The sequence below is a fragment of the Rutilus rutilus genome (assembly GCF_951802725.1).
Source record: "Rutilus rutilus genome assembly, chromosome: 6".
NCBI lineage: Eukaryota > Metazoa > Chordata > Actinopteri > Cypriniformes > Leuciscidae > Rutilus > Rutilus rutilus.
This window is the reverse complement of record NC_140214.1, coordinates 6,299,336-6,324,485: the sequence shown is the minus strand read 5'-3', so window position 1 is coordinate 6,324,485 and position 25,150 is coordinate 6,299,336. Positions and strand designations below refer to the sequence as shown.

The 25,150-nt window shown below is 38.6% G+C and overlaps 2 protein-coding genes across 3 annotated transcripts in view; both read left to right on the top strand.

The window, feature by feature from the left end:
* The window catches only part of LOC311292330 (interferon-induced very large GTPase 1-like), a 38,168-nt gene extending 28,932 nt beyond the window's left edge, over positions 1 to 9,236 (top strand). For both annotated transcript variants that reach the window (XM_084411984.1, XM_084411983.1), the window contains exon 9: positions 637 to 9,236. In XM_084411984.1, coding sequence (XP_084268110.1) covers positions 637 to 5,448 — 4,812 coding nt within the window. In that variant the 3' untranslated portion in view covers positions 5,449 to 9,236. The remainder of the gene's footprint in view (positions 1 to 636) is intronic.
* A 903-nt stretch (positions 9,237 to 10,139) lies between these two features.
* Positions 10,140 to 24,810, top strand: wdr48b (WD repeat domain 48b). Its single transcript, XM_084412002.1, has 19 exons — positions 10,140 to 10,237; positions 10,759 to 10,899; positions 11,084 to 11,162; positions 11,269 to 11,351; positions 12,175 to 12,304; positions 12,440 to 12,528; positions 12,659 to 12,760; positions 12,968 to 13,192; positions 13,279 to 13,353; positions 19,228 to 19,330; positions 19,542 to 19,639; positions 19,714 to 19,821; positions 19,928 to 20,024; positions 21,059 to 21,154; positions 21,392 to 21,497; positions 21,579 to 21,666; positions 21,757 to 21,833; positions 22,003 to 22,195; positions 23,887 to 24,810. Exons 1-19 carry the CDS (start codon positions 10,190 to 10,192, stop codon positions 23,980 to 23,982), a joined length of 2,034 nt encoding a protein of 677 aa, XP_084268128.1. The 5' UTR covers positions 10,140 to 10,189; the 3' UTR covers positions 23,983 to 24,810.
* Positions 24,811 to 25,150: the final 340 nt, after the last annotated feature.

Below are 25,150 nucleotides of genomic sequence, written 5' to 3'. Positions count from 1 at the left end.
ACTGTCAATTACTGAACTAGTTAAAAAGAGAAGTCAGGATACTCAGTGATTAACAACTTATTCCTTTCTGTACCTCACCAAAAACAATTTAATACCACCAATTTAATAATATTATTAAGAAATGGTTAGGGTTAAGTTTACAGATAGGAGTGGGATTAGCAGCTCTAAAATATCTCTATAATAATGTATTGTAACTAAAATAATTGGCTCTGTACATTTATCTGGCTCTGTACATTTATCTGGCTGTTACTTTTTTTTATATTGTTTAAAAGTGGTTAGATTTGGAGTGGGGTTAAGGGATCTACAATATATGTAAAAATAGGTAAAAATGGAGCTACACTTCCAGTATATTTATGATATAGATTATATGTTTCTACAGTAAATATGTAATAATGTTTACCTTTTAGTTTCTGAAAAATACAATATTATATTGTTCTAATAGATGCTCTATTAAAATGTACAAATATGCATGTTTTTGTACCTGCAAATGTTACACACAAATACACGAGATCAGGCTGCATATTCATGTCATATGTTTCAAATATATTAAATTACCAAAAAAAAAAAGTGTACAAATTAGCATTCTTTTCCATGGCTTATTAACCAGTAATTCTATTTATATGTATTATTTATCAGCTAGGTGCTGAGCAACTCCTTGACAGGCTTCAACTTCAAGGCAAACAACAAAAACTGAGAACTGCAGATTTCCTTAAGCCAATTGTACAATCACAGTCCCAGTCTTGTGCAGAGAAGGAGCTGGCTTCAGTTTTTCTACAAAAATTGATGATGATGGACTACGAAGCAAGGTGCCTCCAGATTAAAGAGAATAATGAACAACATAACACACAACAAAGGAACAATGACTCATCTGAAGATGATGGTGATGGCTATGATGATATTTTTGGAGAAACTGCAAAACCCTCTGATGAAACAAACAAATTAGATGCTGTCCACTTAATGGATGTTCAGATGGCCGTGTTTTATTGTGCTGATAGTTTCCTAAAGCAGCTCATGGTGACTAAACTTTCACAGTGTCAGTATGCTCTCCCTCTGCTTGTACCAAATCCATTCACTCAACAGATTGAGTTCCCACTCTGGACATTCCGACAAATCAACAAGAGCTGGAAGACAACTGATGATAAAGGTAAAATCTCTAGCAAATTCCAGCCAATCTACAAGGCAAAAACTCCAATGGTGGCTTTCTTCAGGTTTGGCCCTGTGTCCTCATCCAAGTCTCAACTGATGAACAAACTAATCAATGAAAAACACAACACGTTCTTCCACAGGAACTGCCCGGGCAGCAGCAGAAGCAGAGTACTGATGGATGGACTGGTGGAGATCGCCTGGTACTGCCCCTCTGGAAAGGAAACCGATAGATTTACTGATTGTGTTGCATTCTGTAACCTCCATGGTGATGCAGGAGCCAATGAGAAGCAGCTGGATATCCTGACTGAAATGGCCTCTGTAAATGTTGCTATTCTACCACAACTCGGCAAGAATGACAAAAGCATGACCAAGATCCAAAACTTATACAAGGACTCGAAGCCACTCGTCTGCCTCCTTACTGATAATGATTCGGCTCTCAAAGAAATACGGAAAGGGAAATACAAAATTGGTTTGAAAGACAGAAATAAGTCAGCTGTATTTGAAGAAATCAGAAGAGCTATAAATGATGTGCTCTTGTCTTTTGAATCATCTCCCATTTTCAAGCTTGAAGACGTGGCCAAGTTCTCCGGTATCAGAGTAGATGAGGACATTGATGAAGATCTCAGGAGAGGAAAGGAGGCAGCACAGCAGATGATGAGTTTACTGCAGGATAAAGATCTGACTGAAATCAAAGAGTCATTTTTGCCAATGCAGGGAAAACTGTGGCATCAATGGTGCGAGAAGAATAAAGAACTTCATCGACCTACATTAGGAGAATTACAGAAGGGGAGCAACATAGAAAAGAACAAAAGTTCTAAACAATCAGAAATGCTGAAAATCCGTGAACTGCAACGAACATCTGTCTTAAGTCAGTTTATCCAAATCTTTATCCAAAACATGAATTCACAAGCAGAAAATGAGGTGTCGTATTTTCTTAAATGGCTGGGAATCCTACTGGATGACTACACCGCTGAAAGTCTTTCAGCCCTTCTTCGTCAATATGATGAAAAATGGTCAACAGTCCTAAATCTTAAAAAGAAACAGGATAAATTGCAGCAACTGGCAGCTGCACAAGTAGAGCTTGAGACAGTATCTGAGAAATTACAAGCTGCAACCTTTGGCTTGGAGCACATACTCAGAGAGATCGGTCAGATATATGAATCGTGTTTCTCTGTGAAGAGGAAGAAGAAAGACATGACGTTTGACTTCTCTTCTCTCCCGAGTCTCGCAGCAAAGATGATGATCTCTGGATTTCCACTGGAGCTGATGGATGGCGATGCTGCCCATGTTCCTCTGATCTGGGTTACTGCTGTTCTTGATGCACTCATCCAGAAACTGGGAAACAGGAGAGTCTATGTGTTGTCAGTTTTAGGGATTCAGAGCTCTGGGAAATCCACCATGCTGAACGCCATGTTTGGACTGCAGTTTGCCGTCAGTGCTGGCAGGTGCACCAGAGGAGCTTTCATGCAGTTGGTCAGAGTATCAGAGGAGATGAAAGCACAGTTGAAGTTTGACTATATTCTGGTTGTTGATACTGAGGGACTTCGTGCCCTAGAACTGGCTGGAAGGTCAACAAGAAATCATGATAATGAAATGGCCACATTTGTTGTTGGTCTTGGAAATATGACACTGATCAACATCTTTGGAGAAAACACAGCTGAGATGCAAGACATTCTTCAGATTGTTGTTCAGGCCTTCATGAGGATGAAGAAGATCAGACTGAAACCAAGCTGCATGTTTGTCCATCAGAATGTTTCAGATATCACAGCCGGAGAGAAAAACATGGAGGGAAGGAGACGACTGCAGGAGAAACTGGACGAGATGACGAAACTGGCTGCTAAAGAAGAAGAGTGTGATACAGAGTTTTTCAGTGATGTCATTACATTTGACGTTCAGAACGATGTGAAATATTTTGCTCAACTCTGGGAAGGTAGCCCACCAATGGCACCACCAAACCCAGACTACAGCAGAAATATTCAGGAGTTGAAGGACACCATTCTCTCAAAAGCTTCTACATCTAGCGGCATTACACTGTCTCAGTTCAAAATGCGTATTAATGATCTGTGGAATGCACTGCTAAATGAAAGCTTTGTGTTCAGCTTCAAAAACACACTTGAGATTGCGGTATACAGAAAACTAGAAACTAAGTACAGCGACTGGACATGGAGCCTCAGAAATGCCATGTTGAGCATTGAAGACAAATTCTACAACAGAATTGCCAACGGGAACATTAATGTTCAGAAAGATGACCTGTTGGCTGACATGAGTAAGACAAAAGAGCAGGTAGAAAAATCAATGATGTCTTACTTTGAGGAGGACAAAGACAAAGAAATTCTGTGTCAGTGGCGAGGAAGATTTGAAACCAGAATCAACGATCTTCATGATGACCTTGTAAAGGGAACAAAAACAAAGTTAGATGAAGCAATTGATCAGAAAAAAGCCAGGGAAAAGCTGGATCAAAAAAGGACAGAGTATGAAAACACGCTTTTCAGTCAGAGCAAGGAATTAGCTTTGAGACTGAAAAATACAGGAACAGATGAAAATATGCTGAACAAGGAGTTTGACACAATGTGGAGCAAATGGGTCACTGAAATGACTAAAGATACTCCAATGGAAGACCTGAACTTCTGGGACGATGTGACTCGGATCTTATCTGAAAATCAGGAACTGACTCTAGTAAATGACCGGTTAAATCAGAAAGACTATGAACTGATCGACTGCCAGAGTGATTATTGTGTCTACATGAGACTGAAGAAGCATCTAGAGCATTCTGATGAAGCTGAATCTTCAGAGGAAGCTGACAAGAGCTCTAAGAAAAGCAAGAGTGGATTACTGAAGCGGTTTGGTCAAAAAATCATGTCAGGTATAGAATATATTACAGGGACTCACAAGTCACCGGAGAACATGGACCTAAATGCTGAATGTCATTCCTCGATAAGGCGTCTAACTCAAAAAGTTATTCAGGACACTGAGGTGATAATGAAGAAGTCACCAGTCGGAACACGAGGCTACAGTGATAGTTACATCCAGGAAATAACAGAATGCGTTCAAAAGTCAGTAAAGGAACATGAATCCATGAGACAAAAATACACATTGAAAAAAGAGTTTAGCATAGATCTCAGTCTTCATGTTTGTAACATTGCAAGTCAGATGTTTACTAAACTTCACAAAGAATTCAGAGAAGCAAATGACCCAAGAATTTATCTGGAGAAGCAGAAATCTCAGTATTGGAACATCTTCAAGAACTACTTCAAAGGAGCGACAACAACAACTGTACTGAGCGAATTCATCTGTAGCAAACTTGAGCCATCCATCCTACAAGCGGTTTACAACACAACTGCTATTGATTTGGCAGCACAGATGAGGTCTGACATACCAGCATTACATGAAAACAGACCAAATCTGGAGAAACACATTCTGAAATCACTTGCAGAAAAGGAGGATTTTGACCAGTACATAAAATACATTCATAATCCCAGAAAACACTTCAAACAATTCATAAAAAATGAGGTGGACAGATACTTCAAACAAAACAAAATGATTCTATCAATTTTCAAAGGAAATCTGACACAAAAAGAGCTGATTGTAAGTAACGCGATTAAAGCAGCTACAGTGGAGGTCAAGAGTCAGAGTGGAGACGGCAACATGTGGTTCAGATGCTTCACCAGAACCCTGACAGATGAGCTGAAACTCACAGAGAACTCATGTGGTGATCTCAGCGAAATTAAAGACTTGGATTTTCTTGAGAATGTTTTAAGTGACAGTCTAAAGGAAAGGATGACTAGTCTTCAGAACAGTTTGAAAAGCATTAATGACATAAAAATGGAAAAGTGCAGAAAGGGACCAGATGAGATTTTGATTGATCACTTCTGTCAGTGCTGTTGGGTTCAGTGTCCTTTCTGTAAAGCCATCTGCACCAACACAATGGAAGACCATCCTGGAGATCACAGCGTTCCTTTCCACCGCAGTATTGGAATGAATGGGTGCTTTTACAGAGGAACAACAAACTTGGCTGTTTATTTCTGTACAACAGCAGTGGCGAGTGATCTATCTTTTTATCCAAATTCCTCAGAAGATACAGTCCCCTTTAAAGAATACAGAAAAGGAGGTCCTGATTATGCTAACTGGAGCATCACCCCAGATCAATCTGAGCTGCCGTACTGGAAGTGGTTTGTGTGCAGATTCCAGAAAGATCTGGAAAAGTACTACAGTAAAACATTCCAGGGAGATGGTCAGATTCCAGATGAATGGAAAAAGTACACAAAAAAGGATGCTCTGGAAAGTGTGGATAAATACATGTAATGGAAAAGTAAACAAATGGCGCCCTTTCAGATCCCTGTTTACAGATGATGTTTTGACTGATCCTGTTTTACTTAATTTTGATTCTGACCTGGTAGATGCAGTAGGCTACATTGTGCTTTTGTAGGAGGGATTTTTTTTTCTGACAAAGTTTATATACTGTTATGTTTGTTGTGAAGTAACACTGATGTGCTTTTTATTTAGAGACATGGATCAGTACTATCAAAGTGGAGAAACAAACATGTGACTGTTAAAGGAATAGTTCACCCAAAAACGAAAATTAGCCCATGATTTACTCACCTAGCCATCCTAGGTGTATGACATTCTTCTTTTAGATGAATACAATCGGAGTTATATTAAAACATGCCCTGGCTCTTCCAAGCTTGATAATGAGAGTGAATGGCTGTATGACTTTGTAAGTCCATTAAAGCGCATCTATTCATGATTAAAGAGCTCGACACGGATCTGTGGGGTTAATAAAGGTCGTCAGAAGTGAAGCAAAGCGTTCGTGTAAGAAAAACATCCATATTTAAAACTTTATCGACTAAAATATCTAGCTTCCGGGCCGGCAGACGGCTGTACACATCGATTTACACCAAAAGAGTAACTCTTGAACTTGATGTAGGCTACAACATAATGATGAACGCGGTTGCCCAGCCCTTTGGGTGCTTCTCAATTCTTATTTGTGCATCCTCGTTTCCTTTCTTCACGTCTCAGCTCCATCCCCTGTAGGATGCGAGGGAAGGCTGCAAGGAAAGAAAATGAGGACGGAGGAATCGAATGAAAGCTTTTTTATACACTGGAATACTTGATCACTCGAACGTCACCCCACAGCGCCATCAGCTGCGCTCCTTATGTTGTTGAAGTTTTAAGAAATTCATAATAAATAATAATAAAGCAAGATACCCTGTTGAAATATGTGAGATGTGTGGTTTAGATAAACTGCAAAGGTAAAGTAGAAATTAAAATGATTGTGACCGATGTGAAGGGGGAGGACAATTTATACGTGTGTCACGTTTAGTCGATTAAACACTTCCGCATAGGACACACCTGTGCATCCTCGCTCATAACTCCTCAGGAAGCCTCCTCACTCCTCGATCCTCGCAGTTCAATTAGAGAATTGAGATGTCCTTCAAGATGGCTGAGCTCGATCGGTTTCCGGGTAATAGGATGGAGGACGGAGGAGCGAGGAGACGAGGAGGGATATTGCGAAGCACCCATTGAGAAACACCCCCTGTTTGTTTGAATCGCGAGAGGAATCAATTGCCGTAATTATGTTGTGCGTCAAGTTCAAGGGTTACTCTTTTGGCGTAAATCGATGCATACCCGATTGTATTTGAAAGAAGAATGTCATACACCTAGGATGGCTTCAGGATGAGTAAATCAAGGGCTAATTTTCATTTTTGAGTGAACTATCCATTTAAAACCAGTGGGAAATGTTTAATGATTTTTTTCTGTCAAAAATTATCCTCAGCTTATAAAAAAAAAAAAAGGTGTTTTATTTTTGTGTCTCTAGCTCCATGAAGGGAATTAATGTATGTAATAATGCAATGTAATGCTGGAATTCAATAGATAAATTAGATGTGATTGACCAGTTAAATTGTATTTACTGTTGTTGTTTTTATTGTTGATTTCATATTGGACCTTATTTTGCAAAGTGATGTTGCTTGGATCTTAAAACCTCAACCACATGTCACTTATCAGAGATGAAAAAACACCATGATTTCCTTATTGTTAATCACTTTGATCTTTAGAAATCTCTTACCTGCAGAGCAAAACTCTGACTGTGAGCTGAAAAATACCATAAAATGTTATCCAAGAAAGTATAGGGTTAAGTTTATTTATCGCACTGCGTATTTACTCTTCCTCAATGCTCCACTGTGGTAGAGATGCATTTGTAGCTGTATGTTACCACAGATGTAGTTCTGCAAGTTTTATTAAATTGTGTGATGTAATTTCTGAATAAAGCTGAGTGAATGAATTGAAGTTTGATATCCTATATTTTTTGTTTAGTGCATAACCCACAACCTGTACCCCTATACAGTACAAAACGGGTATATGTGAAGAAAGTAAAAACACTCTGATGTGAATGCGTTTATGAGCATGCTAGCTTTAGTAGAGACCGAATACAAGTAAACAGAACAAGATAAACATGTGTAACATGACCCAAATAGGGTAAATAATCAGGCGCAAGGCGGTAGTGCAGCTTCAATCAACAGTCACATTTTTTATTCAAATAATTCAACATTAAAAAGGTGTAACAGATCTTCAATACACACAAAGAAAAACTAATAAATGAAAATAAACAAAACAACCCACAGATAGCCACGGGTTACCTATATCGTGAAGACAAAGTGGCATTCAAAATGCTCTCACCACAACAACGCTCACAGCAATCACACTGCAAACCTAAAAAAAAAAAAGAAAGAAACACAAATAAAGTGACCAAACCACCACCGCCATCCACACAGTGAGGGTAACCCGGAAGTCATCGTTGGTTTAAAAAGAAAATCTACAAAAAGAAAGAAAAACAAATTAATTAACAGTGGGTAATGCAAGTAGAACAAACCCGTCAGCACCATGAAACCATTACTATACTTTTATGGCCTAGGCCCTAGGTTTTCCCTATGCAGTTATGGTCCAACATCCAACAAACAAATAAATAAACCAAAGAAAATTAAATCTAAAGTAAACGGTAACCGTGCATCCCTGTAAGGGGAAACATAGTTAATTACAACAAAGAATTATTTACAACATATATATAAAAAAAAACACATCAGTAAAATAAAACATTCAAGATAAATGCTGCACATAATAGAGAAACATTCAAAAGTTCCCTTCGAATTAAACACCTCTAACATCCTTTATTTTGCCGGACACTCAGGCAACAGTCAGTCAGGCAATAATCCAGCCAAAACACTAAGAAAAGAAAATCATTAAAATATAATCCTAAAACAGTTTCATAAAATTATAAAACTACTACCTCCTTAACGGTGTGTATCCACTGATCTATATAGAATGAATGTCATTATATAGATCAGTGTGTGTATCACATATTCAGCTCTCAAAATGGCGACCGTTGACGTTTCGAACTTGAGTGTGTGGGCCAGTACTTCCGGTGATCTGACAGCGTCAGCGAGAGCGGGAGACAACAGCGACCGAGTTCCATTACCACAGCGATATTTTTCACAATGAGTGTTTTTAGGATTCAAGAGAGGTGACTTGCCTTTCAGAGGGTGACAGCCTCAGCACTTCATTGTTGTGTGCCGTTATGTACAGTTTCGTCACGTTATAACAGAGAAGTCAGTTTTCATGCATTCCCCGTTGACTTTGCGGTACGGGCTGAGTGGATACAGAAGATCCGGAGGGAGGACTTCAACCCGACCAAATTTTTAAATGCATATCATTTTCAGTGTATTTCACCTGTGCGTTTCTATGCTTTCTATTACTGCATTTATTTTGTGCAAACCATTCACAGTTTTCTAATATTAATATAAAAAAAAGAAAAGAAAAAAAACCATAAAATGTTATCCAAGAAAGTATAGGGTTAAATGTATGTATTGCACTGTGTATTTAGTTACCTGTGTTGTGTTAATTAACCCCTTACATCCTGAAGGCATTTTAAAAGGGTTTTACACAAAACTTAACAAACTTGAAAAACAAGGGCGTATTTAAAAGAAAAAGAAAGGTAGGACCAATTTCATGGTATCATTTGATAGAAAGCCTTTCAAAATGTGTTATTATTCATGCTTAACATCAAGTTAGGTCTTGTTCACAATGAGTTAAATCAAGTTTGTTTGATTGTGAGACTTCCAAAATGTGCAGGCCAGATTTTTTTATACTATAGTAGTATTTAAATATACATTTGAACTTGTGTTATGTTTTGTGCAATTCAATACCATTAACTATTTTACATTTAGGATCTAAGGGTCTCAAATCTATGATGTCAAATAAATTCCTGCAAACCACCAACTACAAGTGAACAATTAATTTAGGTAAATCTACTCGTGCGCATATGTGCTCAACTGCGGCCTCTACCGACGACATCACCAGAGCCCGTCTACGGAGAGCCTGTCCACTCCCTATTAAGCCCTATTGTACCGAATTTTGGTTGTAGTACCACCAGAGTTCCACTGGGGGCGCTCGCCATGAGTGCAAAATGAATGGGAGTCAATGGGGCTAGACGGCTAAATTTGTCTCTTTCACCCGATTGCCGTTGAGAAATCTCAGATCTGATTGTAGATTTTGCAAGTTCAACATGGGTTTTAGGTCGAAAGTTGAATGAACGAGTACTTATGTCGTTTTGATTTCTTACAGGTTGAGTTGTTGTTGCCCATAACACGCTAGCATTCTGCTAATGACGTCAGCATTCTGACGTCATTGACATTTTGAAAGACTTTTTTAAAGCAAATAAGTGACTCTAAAAAATCTAACACCCAGCAATGTGTAATTTCTTTGCATCTCCTTTCGAATACAACATTCAAATTACTAGACAAAAAATTATATCCTGAGAAAAGTGGATTTTGAGGGGTATACCGCCATTGACCTCCATTCATTCTGCACTCGTCCTGTGAGCGCCCTCATATGGAATCAGAGTGGAACTGCAACCAGTTCAGAAGCCGGAAGTGTAGTGAGAGTGAAACTTCTCGCCATATTAGACATTCTCTGACATCACCCAACAAACACCAGAACGTCTTCCTCTGTCCCCCGGATGTGACGCATTCTCTGATTGTCAACATGCAAGATGGCGACTCATCACAGACAGAACGCTGCTGGACGGAGGAAAGTCCAGGTGATCATTTACACATAATATTTCGGAACTTTAAAACTATCTATTACAGAATTCTAAATACGTTTACGTGTTTCAGGAAAGTGTCGCCCAATGTAGTGTCCACAGTATTTACAAACCGAAACATTTCCGCCCTTTCAAAAATGACAGTGGTGTTACCATAGTACAGTGATGATATCTAACGCACTGGCATACAGTCATTTTTTGGTGTGTCCAAATACTTTTTCGGGCCACTGCACACTACAGATGTGTGATATTGTAACTGAATATATTTGTATACAGCTGTCTGCTCAATAATTAAATTCTTCAGATAAATACATGTTTTTGCATACAGATTTTGTATAGCCTTAAAATCTAATGTTAATCTCTTAATGACTGATTTACAAGACACAGATGGTTCCTAAGGCTCTCTTTGTAATATTTTTTTTCTATAACTTTAGTTGATAGGCAGTTTAGTAGACTGTAGGTAATCTCTAATTTTCTAATAAACATTTTTTTTTTTGTTAATAATCATGAGTTTACAGGTTTCCTATGTGATTAGAGATGAGGTGGAGAAGTACAATCGTAATGGTGTGAACGCTCTTCAGCTGGATCCTGCTCTCAACAGACTCTTCACGGCTGGCCGAGATTCTATCGTCAGGATATGGAGTGTCAATCAACACAAAGTACAACCAGCATGCTCATGACATGATTTATGAATATTGATGCACTTGGTCCCTTGTTTTGCTACTATGTGACCATATCTTCCATTTTCACCATCAAAATCATTATTTTTTCCCCGTTCTGTTAAATGTTTATGATATTTCCAGCTTTATGTGCTATTGTACTGACAGCTGTTTCCTATTACAGCAGGATCCTTACATCGCTTCGATGGAGCATCACACTGACTGGGTCAATGACATCATTCTCTGTTGTAACGGAAAAACGTGTACGTTTAAGCACTTCAGAAGATTTTTACAGGAAACTTAATGCTTGGATCTCATCAAATATATATAAATTATTAGACAGTTTCAGTGGATTGTTCTGTGTTGTAGTGATATCAGCCTCCTCGGACACCACTGTGAAAGTCTGGAATGCACACAAGGGATTCTGCATGTCCACGTTACGGACGCATAAGGTATGTTTAATATTTTGTAGACCTAAATTGTTGTTTTAATTTTTTTAAGCGGACCTATTATGCTTTGTTACATTTTCAACTTTGTGAATTGTTGCTGTAATGAGCATGAAAAAGTTATGCAAAGTTACAAAGCACAAAGACACTCCATAGGGAGTTATTCTCTATATCAAGTGTCACTGTTTCTGAACTCCCTGAAACGCATACATTGTAGTCTTGAGTTTTCTTCCGGGAACGAACACATCACAATATTGCTCATTTAAATAATTCCCACCCAAGGCATACACGAAAAGGGGCGAGGCCTGGTTTAGTTGCATTAGTATTGTGTTGAAACTCACAGTTATGGTAAGAGGCGCGACATTTCCCCAAACACACTCAAAGAGGTTGACCAATCACAACACACTTGTCCAGCCGACCAATCAGAGCACATTGCGCTTTTCAGAAGGAGGGGCTTCATAGAGACAGAAACTAAACAGGGTGTTACTAACAGACTGGGAAAACAGGTGCTGCAACAATGTCGAATATGTGATTTTTTTATTTTTATTTTTTGGGACATTCAAGCATGAAAACCTATTCTAGTAGACCCCAAAAACAAAATCAAGACTTTGTAATAGGGAATAATATGGCCTCTTTAATTATGCTGTCGGTAACCAGACATTTGATTGTCTGCATAAACTCTTGTCCACTTTGGAGCTTCCAGAGTTTGCCTAGAAAACAGACAGAAGCTAATTTGTTCTATTTTTTTTTTTGTGTGTGTGTGCAAAATGACTATATATGAGACTTATGACTGTGTTGATGGTGACAGTGGTTGTGATTCACACTTCAGGACTACGTCAAAGCTTTAGCATATGCGAAAGACAAGGAGCTGGTGGCATCAGCCGGGCTGGACAGGCAGATCTTCCTGTGGGACGTGAACACGCTGACGGCTCTGACTGCCTCTAATAATACAGTCACAAGTGAGAAAACTCTCTTTATCATAACTCTTGACACAGGCTTCTTTCTTATTCACTGAGTATGAGTTAGCCAGATGAATGAGGAAACCCTTTCGCTCTGTGGAGAGTGCACAAATGTGTTCATATTTTCTGTGACAGCTTCCTCACTGAGTGGAAACAAGGACTCCATCTACAGTCTGGCCATGAATCAGGCAGGAACCGTGATCATCTCAGGGTCTACAGAAAAGGTTAGTCTTATGATGTTTTACTTTCACATTTGAAGGAAGGAATACTGTCATTCATGTGACTGCAGGCAGGTTCAAATAAAAAGGTTTAACTTGCAGAACATGTTTTGCGGCACATTTTTTGTTATGGCAGGTCTTGAGGCTCTGGGATCCACGAACATGTGCAAAACTAATGAAGCTGAAAGGCCACAGTGACAATGTCAAATCATTATTACTAAACAGAGACGGCACCCAGGTAGGACTTGGACACAATTCCAGACAATATTGCACACTTTATATGACGTCAAATGTGCATTTCATGCCAAATAATAATCGGATACATTAAAAATAGATATATATATATATTTTAATAAATTGTTTTGCTATTCAGATTGCCAAAAACTGAACAAAACCATTCACTGACTCTGATAATGTTATCCGCATGCTGTGTTTCTCTGTCTAGTGTCTCTCTGGTAGCTCAGACGGCACGATACGCTTGTGGTCCCTCGGCCAGCAGAGATGCATCGCCACATACCGGGTCCACGATGAGGGCGTGTGGGCCCTGCAGGCGAACGAGGCCTTCACACACATCTACTCCGGAGGACGTGACCGAAAGATCTACTGCACAGACCTGCGAAACCCTGACATACGTGTGCTCATATGTGAAGAGAAAGCTCCCGTCCTGAAGGTGAGAGCGAGCTTAAGATGCATAGTGCTTGAAAATAAAGAAAAATGATAATGCTACTCTTATAATTTATCTGATGCTCTGTTCAGATGGAATTGGACAGATCAGCCGACCCTCCTCAAGCCATTTGGGTGTCCACAACTAAATCATTTGTGAACAAATGGGTGAGTTACATAACCACAATTCAGATGGTTCTTTTCTTAAAGCAAAAGTTTATAAAATTCTCTCATTATTCAGCCTCAATATGAATTGAGCGACTGTATTAATTTTTCTCAGTGAACACCTATCCTAACCCTAACTAGACAGCCGAATTACTGACAATATTCAAGAATCAACTGAAAACCCATTTCTTCCTTGAGCACTTGTTTGCATGAAAGTTCTTGCATATGTGAACAATGATGACATCATTTTAATTTCAGGTTGAACTGTCACTTTAAATATACATTATATAATCAGAGTTTCTGCGGGTCTTAAAAAGGTCTTTAAAAATCTTAATTCACATTTACACAAATGAAGGCCTTATAAAGGTCTTAAAGGTGAACTAAGTAACTTTTTTACCTTAACCGAACAGCTTCGGAGTCATTGGAATGGTTATATGACTGTTTTCGGGTTGAATGGTGGTCGTCTCGCACCCCCCGAGCGCCTGTGAGCCGAAAAACCACCCTTGCAACTTTGGGGCGGCGGGCCGCCGGCCTCAGCGTCAGGAAGTATCGCGTGATATCAGGTCTCGCGATGTAACGAATTGCTTTATGGCTATTGCTATATCTAAACATTTATATGCTAGCCTTCTGTGTATCATACATACCTCAGTGGACATGGCTCGGTGCGTTCGCCGGCTTCTTTGAAAACAAATGTACATGACCAGCGGGAGGAGATGGGAGGGGGGCAAGTCGCCGACGAGTTTTGACGACAGTGTTGTCAAATATCTATTCCGAAGCTGTAGGGGGAGCTCTATAGAGAAACCTGCGGGGGAAAAGCGAAGAAATCAGCAAAGCTGCATAGTGCTGCTTTAAATCAGAGCTGAAAGTCTTCAAATCATGCAAAAATAATTAGCATCTTTAAATCAAGATAGATGTACTTGAGATGGAAATGTACAAATTAATTCTTGAAAAATGTATAGCATTTTTTGTAAATTGATTGAGTTTGTGCTTCAAACATGAACAAATATCTGTCAATGGTGAATGGAAATTTCCCTTTGAATTTCTGACCCCACTGACAGATATTTGTTCTTGTTTTAATTATGAACTCACTTAATTTATCAATTCCACAGAAAACAAGACTTCATATTGTATGTAATTTTGCTTCTCAAGTAAACGCATCTTTATGTATTTAATGTATTTTGACATTTGCACTGGAAAACAAGACAAAAATACTGAGAAAACACTTTAAGCTACCCTTACCCTTTTTTATTTTTAAGTGAACGTATTTTCAAACTCGCTATTCTCGTTGTTTTCTTCCCTAGATATTTACATTTAGTTAGCATATTTTCCTTTAATTTATTCATTCAATTTTCTTTACTTGGTCTTAAAAAGGTCTTTAAAAAGTCTTAAATTTACCTTCAGAAAACTTTCAGAAACCCTGTGTAATTAGACATTAGCTTATGTCAATTTATTCATAGCAATCCAATTTAAATGTGTTGAATTGCTTCATTCAATCAGCTCATGTGTATTTGTCAAGTCAAGTCATTTTCATTTATATAGCGCTTTTAACAATGTAGATTGTCTCAAAGCAGCTTTACAGAGATAAATGTATAATTTAACGTAAGATTGTTTTGGCTTTATAGCGGTTCTTTAATAAAGTTATTTTCCGGCTAAAGTTAGTTTTGATTGATTCGCTTCCGTCGCAACGATCATTTGTTTTTAAATTAGGGGCCGCCAAGACGACACCATTCTCTCTACACAGACTTTAAACGCGAACCTGTGAGAAACGCTGATGGCGTTCAGATGCGCATTAAGAACGGGTTCTATAGTTATGTGCGTTTGAATATATGTGTGCAGGTTTGGAATTCCCTACAAACCAAACCTAAACAAATTACTGGTGTTTCCTTATAGTTTTGATTCAGAATTTTATTTTATTTTATCAATTCGGGGTAGATACGCAAATTGAGTTTTCCCGACGACGCGTTATCTGTAGAGTGGGAAAGGGATCCTCCATAGGGAGAGACTAGTTGGCACTTCAGCACTGCGTTGACACCGGGTCCAGGCGAAGGTCCTTCATCAGATCTGGAAACGGCCTGGATCCGGCAGGCTGCGGGAAAACCTTGGGATAAACAAAGACACTAAAATTAGCGTAGATGCCATTCTTCTCATGATGTAACAAGTACATCAGGATTTATGGGAAGTGTTCCCGGTTCCAGCTGACCTAATCTATGCAGCCTAACATTGAATTATAGAAGTCTATAATGTATTATGTGAACGCTATGTCAAAGAGATGTGTCTTTAATCTAGATTTGAACTGACAGAGTGTGTCTGCTTCCCGGACAATGGTAGGAAGGCTGTTCCAAAGTTTTGGTGCTAAATAGGAAAAGGATCTACCGCCAGCAGTCGATTTAGATATTCTAGGTATTATCAACTGGCCGGAATTTTGAGATCGCAATAGACGTGAAGGAGTATAATGCGTTAAGAGCTCGCTCAAGTACTGCGGAGCTAAACCATTTAGTGCTTTGTAAGTAATCAGCAATATTTTAAAATTGATGCGATGTTTAATAGGGAGCCAGTGCAGTTTTGACAGAACCGGGCTAATATGGTCATACTTCCTGGTTCTGGTAAGAACTCGAGCTGCTGCGTTTTGAACTAGCTGTAGTTTGTTTATTAAGCGTGCAGGGCAACCACCCAGTAGAGCATTACAATAATCTAGCCTTGAGGTCATGAACGCATGGACTAATTGTTCCGCATTTGTCAATGAGAGCATATGACGTAATTTAGATATATTTTTAAGATGGAAAAATGCGGTTTTACAGATACTAGACACGTGACTTTCAAATGAAAGATTGGTATCAAAGAGCACACCCAGGTTCCTAACCGACGACGAAGACTTAACAGAGCAGCCATCAAGTGTTAGACAGTATTCTAGGTTATTACGTGAGGAAGTTTTTTGTCCAATAATTAGAATCTCTGTTTTTTCAGAATTTAGAAGTAGGAAATTACGAGTCATCCAATTTTTTATATCAGCTATGCATTCTGTTAATTTAGTGAATTGGTAAGTTTCGTTAGGTTTTGAAGAAATATAGAGCTGAGTATCGTCGGCATAACAGTGGAAGCTAATTCCATGCTTCCTAATGATATCTCCAAATGGCAGCATGTACAGAGTGAACAGCAGCGGTCCTAGTACTGAGCCCTGTGGTACGCCGTACTGAACTTGTGATTGATAAGACATCTCTTCATTTACTGCTACAAACTGATAACGGTCAGATAAGTATGATTTAAACCATGCTAGTGCAATTCCACTAATGCCAACATAGTTTTCTAGTCTATTTAAAAGAATGTTGTGGTCAATGGTGTCAAACGCAGCACTAAGATCGAGTAACACTAATAGAGAGACACAACCACGATCGGATGATAAGAGCAAATCATTTGTTACTCTAACGAGAGCAGTCTCAGTACTATGGTACGGTCTAAATCCAGACTGAAAATCCTCGCAGATATCATTTCTTTCTAGAAAGGAACATAGTTGTGAAGATACTGCCTTTTCTAGTATCTTTGACAGAAAAGGTAGATTCGAGATCGGCCTGTAATTGACTAATTCTGAAGGATCAAGTTGCATTTTTTTAACAAGCGGTTTAATCATAGCCAGCTTAAAGTTTTTTGGTACGTATCCTAGAGACAAAGAGGAATTAATGATATTAAGAAGAGGATCTATGACCTCTGGAAGCATCTCTTTCAGTAGCTTAGTCGGTATAGGGTCTAACATACATGTTGTAGATTTAGATGATTTAACGAGTTTAGTAAATTCTTCCTCTCCTATAGCAATGAATGAATCAAATTTGTCCTCAGGGAGACTACAATGCACTGCCTGATGCGATACTGTAGTAGACGGTTGCATAGTTATAATTTTATCCCTGATATTATCAATCTTATAAGTGAAGAAGTTCATAAAGTCATTACTGCTGTGCTGCTTGGAACCTTCTGTGTTTGAAGCTTTCTTTTTCGTTAGTTTAGCCACTGTTTCAAATAAATACCTAGGATTATGTTTATTTTCTTCTAATAGGTTTGAAAAATAAGCAGATCTAGCAGCTTTTAAAGCCTCTCTGTAAGCAATCGAGCTCTCTTTCCATGAAATGCGAAATACCTCTAATTTTGTTTTCTTCCAGTTGCGCTCCATTTTTCTGGCTGCTCTCTTAAGGGCCTGAGTGTGCTCGTTGTACCACGGCGTTGGATTATTTTCTTTAATCTTCTTTAAGCGCAAAGGAGCAACTGTGTCTAAAGTGCTGGAAAAGAGAGAGTTAAAAGTTTCTGTTGCAATATCAAGTTTTTCTAAGCTATCCGGGATGCTGAGATGATGAAACTGATCAGGAAGATTATTAATAAAGCAATCTTTAGTAGCAGAAGTGATAGGTCTAACATATTTGTAACACGGAGTCGGCTTTGCAGCCTTGGCTAAATGTAATTTACACGAGACTAGATAATGATCTGAGATGTCATCGCTCTGCTGCAGAATTTCAACGGCATCAACATCTATTCCATGTGATAATATTAGATCTAGAGTATGATTACGACGATGAGTAGGTCCTGACACGTGTTGTCTAACTCCAATTGAGTTTACAATGTCTTTAAATGCCAAACCCAATGCATCTTTTTCATTATCGATGTGTATATTAAAATCACCAACAATTAGTACTTTATCTGCAGCCAATACTAACTCTGATAGAAAGTCCGCAAATTCTTTGATAAAGTCTGTATGGTGCCCTGGTGGCCTGTATACAGTAGCCAGCACAAATCTCAAACGTGATTTATCATTTTTACTATATATTTTTACATTAAGCACTAACACTTCAAAAGAATTATATTCGAAACTTGATTTCTTAGTGGTTTTGAAAATATTACTATAAATTACAGCAACACCACCCCCTTTGCGTTTAAGACGAGGTTCATGTTTATAACAGTAATCTTGCGGGGTGGACTCATTTAAAGTAATGTAATCGCTTGGTTTTAGCCAGGTTTCTGTCAAACACAGCACATCTAGGTTATTATCTGAAATCATATCATTAACAATGAGTGCTTTTGAAGTAAGCGATCGAATATTCAGCAACCCAAGCTTTAGCATTTGCTCATCTGTATTATAGCTGTTTTTTATTTGTTGAACATCAATTAAATTTTTAACCTTAGATGGGTTTAAACATTTTTTGGATTTCCAAAATCGGGGAACAGACACAGTCTCTATATGATGATAGCTAGGTGAAAGAGGCTCTATGTGATAGGATTTATCTGACCTGGGTGACGCGAGGCCGCTAGCAGACGGTTGGTTTAGCCAGTCTGTCTGCTTCCTGACCTGGTGCCCAATTTGTCATGTTTGAGCTCTAAGACTATGAGCCATATTACTAGATAGAAGAGCAGCACCATCCCAGGAGGGATGAATACCATCTCTTTTCAACAGGTCAGGTTTGCCCCAAAAACTTTTCCAATTGTCTATGAATTCTATATTATTACACGGACACCACTCAGACAGCCAGCGATTCAGTGAACACAATCTACTAACTATCTCATCACTCCTGCGAACAGGAAGGGGGCCAGAGCAGATTACAGTGCCTGACATCGTACTTGCAAGTTCACACACCTCTTTAATATTAATTTTGGTGATCTCCGACTGGCGGAGTCGAACATCATTAGTGCCGACATGAATAATGATCTTAGAGAATTTACGATTAGCATTAGCCAGCACTTTTAAATTTGCTTTGATGTCAGGCGCTCTGGCTCCCGGCAAACATGTGACTATGTTCGCTGGTGTCTCTATTTTCACGTTCCGTGTGATCGAATCACCAATTACTAGGGCACAATCAACAGAATTCTCAGTGGGTGTCTTTCTCTCTTTGTCATGATCAGTCTCTAAAGGGCATGCATAACTTCAGAACATCTGGAGATTACGACAACGACTGTAGTGCTCCACTGACTCCACTGTGTACACAGCCAGAGCATGTCATCAAAGGTAAAAGACCATCAATGTTACAAGCATCTGACCTTAAAGCTGGAGGTCAGAGTGGTGTTGTTCATGCTGTTTGTGAATGACACCAAACCCTAGTTTCTCCAGGGAAATTGTATAAGCAAGTGTACTGTCTGTTGCTTTGGATAAAACATCTACTGTTTTTAATCTATAATTGATTGAAACTTGTATTGAACTGAGTTTCAATTAATTTCAGGTGGCACCAGCATCGTTCAGTGTCATATTCTCAACGACAAGAGGCACATACTCACTAAAGACAGCAATAACAGTGTGGCATTCTGGGATGTCCTTAAGGTAAGTGCTGATCATGAGAAGCTTTTGTGGCATCTTTTGGCCAACCGTTATGTAATCCTGCTCTGTGTTTCTAGGCATGTAAGGGGGAAGACCTGGGTAAAGTGGACTTTGATGAGGAAATCAAAAAGAGGTTCAAGATGGTCTATGTGCCGAACTGGTTTTCTGTAGATCTCAAAACTGGGGTGAGTAGTAGAGGCAATGCCTTTTGCATTAGCACATGTTTTTCAGTTAAAATATGGGCGAGGTTGTATGTTAATGAGTGTTGAATATGTTTTTGCTGTTTTTCAGATGCTGACTATCACGCTGGATGAAAGCGATTCGTTTGCGGCGTGGGTGGCAGCTAAAGACGCTGGTTTTACAAGCCCAGACGGCTCTGACCCGAAGTGTAAAGTTGTCTTAGTCCATAGTGTTGAAAATGCATATGCTGCAAAAATTCCCCTATTGATAGGGGCTAAACTATGGAAACTTGTTTCCACTATGGAGTAAAAATATTAAAAAGGTAATCGTGACTTTTTTCCTCACAACTCTGACGTTTTTTCCTCGCAATTGTGAGGTGATATGTAGTCATTTTGACCTTTTCTCAAAATTGCAGGTTTATATCTATGTTTTTTTCTCAGAATTGTGAGATACAAACTCGAAATTGCGGGGGGAAAAAAGTCTGAATTGTGAGATAAAAAGTTGCAATTACCTTTTTTATTTTTTAATCCATGGCAAAAACAAGCTTCCATACTAGACACTTTGTTTGCCGACGATGCATTTTTGAGAAACTGAAAAATTGATTATTATTTTTTATTACTATTAATGGCCAAGAACCTAAGGTAGGCAGGCACCTACACCTATTGTAATCGTTAGTGTTCTTCCGCTCTTGAGTCTATGGCCGCCCATAGAACCGCTTACGGGAAAGTTATAAAATTTGGTACACAGATAAAGCAAAGTCTGAGCTGTTACTATAGCAAATGTGGAGTCTCTAACTCAAACCCTCTAGCGCCACCAACTATCCAAATTTGCACTCACGTTTATGCTAATAACTTTTGACCCGCTATTTTTGCTTATAACTTCTGAACGGTTTGGCCAAAAATCACGAAACGAGTTTCTTTAGATTCAGTTGGCCATTTAGACATTGGCGTATAATTGCGGAATTCTGTAATTGTCATTGGCACCATGTTAAGGTACTCAAAAGGTTTTGAGAGTGCCACCTTGTGGTCAAAAATATATATTTTAAATCTAGATAGAAATGCTTTTAATTTAGCAACTCTTCAAAATCCTTTTAGATTATAGGTTTGAAAAACAAGACAATTATACAGATAAACAACAGGATTTTAGAAGTCTATGTTTGTTTGTGTCTCAACCTTACAACATTAACTCAACGGTGGGAATTATATAACATAACTATTCTTTGTGTTTATTCATATGTTCCAGTGAATCTTGGTGGGCTGCTCCTGCAGGCCCTGTTGGAATTCTGGCCCAGAACTCACATAAACCCAATGGAAGAGGAGGAAAATGAGCTCAACCATGGTAGGTGCTTTTGTAAAAAAAATATTAATAATTTAATAAAGGCATTTAAATAAGATTTTTATTATATAGGAGGAATTATTTTCTAGTAATACCTTTTAGTACTGAATAAAATTTACCTTGACTCTTATCTGCCATCTTGGATGAAAATGATTTTGCAATGCATGGATAGCCTTATCCACAAAGGATGCATGCAATTATTTTTGGTTTCTGACTTCATTATTTTCTGTTTGTCTGCAGTAAACGGTGATCAGGAGAGCCGAATTCAAAAGGGCAACGGCTACTTCCAGGTTCCCCCACACACTCCTGTCATCTTTGGTGAAGCGGGCGGAAGAACGTTGTTTAGGTCAGAATGATGAAGACATTAAACTCACCGTCCTTACTGGATCTTATCTTCATTATAAGCCATATTTCCTTCCAATTCCAGGTTATTATGCCGTGATTCTGGGGGAGAGACTGAGTCTATGTTACTGAATGAAACTGTACCTCAATGGGTTATTGATATCACTGTAGATGTGAGTGTTTAAAATCCCACAATCATCCCATTATGTGTCCATCATATGGATAATGTTGTAGAATATTAACTGTTTTCTTTCCTGCTTCAGAAAAACATGCCAAAATTCAACAAGATCCCGTTCTACCTCCAACCTCATTCATCATCCGGGGCCAAAACACTCAAGAAGTATGTAGTCTATAAGTGAAAAAAAAAAAAAAAAAAAAAAACATTATGCTTAGTCTAATTTCTAATTAAATATTTTAGACATCTTGTAAGATAAATGCATTTGAATTGTAAAAGTGATATATATATAGTAATATTTTGGAGATTATTCATCACGGCCTGTTGTTTTCAGGGACCGTCTGTCTGCTAGTGACATGCTGCAGGTGCGGAAAGTGATGGAACACGTCTATGAGAAGATCATCAACCTTGACACGGAGTCACAGACCACCAGCTCCTCAGCCAATGACAAGCCGGCAGAGCTGGAGAAAGAGGAAGACGTGACAGTGATGGCCGAAGAGAAGATTGAGCTCATGTGTTTAGATCAGGTTAGACCTGCTATCACCTTCTTTACTGCCTCCAGACAAGAAAACACACTCATTGCTCCAGTGTACTCATTATTTGCTCTTCAACATTTCATTTTCCCCAGATGCTGAAACAAATTTAAATGAGGTGACCGTTATTTAGTTTTGATTGGTTGTTTTCTGCTAAAACACTGGCCTTTACATTGACACCCGTGAAGCTTTGTCAGTGCAGTCCAGTAGCACTGCTTTTGTGACATCAATAACCCTTCATAACAATATTACAAGTGTGAAACATTGATTAACCCAGGTGTAAAAGTGGCCATAACCCCAGTTAAACACGTGTGAAAAGCCAGGAACAGATATTAAAACTTAAAGGGATGCTCCACTTTTTTTGGAAATAGGCTCATTTTATAACTCCCCCAGAGTTAAACAGTTGAGTTGTACTGTTTTCGAACTCCGGGTCTGGCGGTACCACTTTTAGCATAGCTTAGCATAGATCATTGAATCGGACAAGACCATTAGCATCTCTCTCAAAAAAATGACCAAAGAGTTTCGATATTTTTCCTATTTAAAACTTGACTCTTCTGTAGTTACATCATGTACTAAGACCGACGGAAAATGTAAAGTTGTGATTTTCTAGGCTGATATGGCTAGGAACTATACTCTCATTCCTGCGTAATAATCAAGAAACTTTGCTGCCATACCATGAGTCCAGCAGGCATAATGATATGACGCAGCGCCTGAAAATAGTCCCCAGCTCGGTAACTTCCAACATGACCGGGACTAAGTTTGTCTAACCTATTAGACCTATTTTCAGGCGCTGCGTCATATCATTACGCCTGCTGAACCCATGGTACAGCAAAGTTTCTTGATTATTACGCTGGAATGAGAGTATAGTTCCTAGCCATATCAGCCTAGAAAATCACAACTTTACATTTTCCGTCGGTCTTAGTACACGATGTAACTACAGAAGAGTCAAGTTTTAAATAGGAAAAATATCGAAACTCTTTGGTCATTTTTTTGAGAGAGATGCTAATGGTCTTGTCCGATTCAATGATCTATGCTAAGCTATGCTAAAAGTGGTACCGCCAGACCCGGAGTTCGGCTGAATGGATTCGAAAACGGTAAAACTCAACTGTTTAACTCTGGGGGAGTTGTAAAATGAGCCTATTTCCAAAAAAAAGTGGAGCATCCCTTTAAGTAAATCATTCACTACCCCACAGTTTTGGTTACTTTCCCCCGCTTTAACATTATTTTCATCCTTATATTGCATTAATGCTCGACTGCACTGAATTTGATTGAAACTTCAGGCAAGATTGTATCGTTCGCATTGTGTTTCTAAAGGCCCATTCACACTAAGGACGATAACCACAGTGATATAGTTTTGAAAATCATTCTAAATTTAAAAGAATAGCTAAGTTCACACCACGATTATATTGATAACGACACAGAAACGATATCATCGTAATCACTTTCAAAGCCTTTTTTTTTTTTTTTCTAGCTGATAAACAATAAAAACATTGACAGCCAATCAGAACCCGCCCTGCTTTAAAGAGGCAGGAGACAACAAATCTGCAGTGTGTGCTTATAATAAACAGAGCATTGGTGTGAATGCTAATATAGTTATTGTTCGTTGTGTGAACGGCCTTAAATGGTAAAAAATGTGAAATGATTTTTGTAGACTGTTGTTAAAAGATGTTTGTTGTCTCTCTTAGGTTTTGGATCCAAACATGGACCTCAGGACTGTTAAGCATTTTATCTGGAAGAGCGGTGGAGACCTGACCATTCATTATAAACAGAAGTCCACGTGAGCCCCTCCGAACACCCTCAGCCCGCATCGCTCTGACTTCCAGAAGAAGCTTCCCAGAATGCCCTGCTCTTCTCAGGTCTGATAGACAACCAGGAGGAATGTGTTTTTCTTCTTCTCATTCTCTTTACACTGGCTGAAGTGACAGAGCCAGCAGAAAGATCTGACCGACAGCTGAAGGTTAAAGACTAAAGATCCACTGCAGATTGACAGTTGTTGCGACGTGCTGTAATCAAGGACTTTGTCATTTTTCTGCCTTTATTTCATTTTTTTTTTATTTTTTTTTTTTTATTACTGTTGTGTTTAGCGGCGTTACTCGTCCAGCATGATGATGATGATGATGATGATGATGCACACAAGTACTTCCATCCTCAAACATTCCAGACACTTTTCAACTAGACCAGAACTGAAAGCAGCTGCTCTTTGAAGCTCAATTGTTCCCATTTTGCTTTTCCCAACTTCTATTTTCTAGGTTTAATATGTTTTTGTCATTTATTAGAAGCTTTTTTTGTGTGTATCAACCACATTTTGCAATCAGAAATTGAAAGTCCCATGAGGAAGTCTAATGAGGATCTCGAAACTGTTTCAGCAATGCAGCCAATCAAATAAACAAACAAACAAAACACTGTTCCTGTTTTTAATTCATAGAGTAGATGAAATTTACCGCAAAAGAATGTCTCATCTGAATGTGTTTGCTCATTTGTGAGGATAGGAGCACATGACAGTGTTTGCATCATCTTACCACAGCTTCTGGGAAATATGGCCCTGCCCTTGTCAGCTGTTACATTAAGACTGACTTTTCTTTTGAATAAAAGTTGAAACTGTTTTTTCACTCTTGGTGTCTGAACATGATTAATAAATGTAAACATTACATTATATATGTAAATGTTTAATTCACTTTTGGGGAAGGAATCCAGGATTTCTGGATCATATTTCATACCTCAAATGCAAAAGAACAAATGCTAACACTACAGTGTGGTTCCACTTGTTATTAATGCATTAGATATAAATTTTTACATTAACTGATGTTAATGTATTCAACATTATTGTTCACCATTAGTTCATGATACCTAATACTTCAATTAGTTATAAATCAACAAGTCAATAAATCAACCTTTATAGTAAAGCGTTAACCGAAAAAAATATTTTGCATTAAGAAAACAAAGACTTGT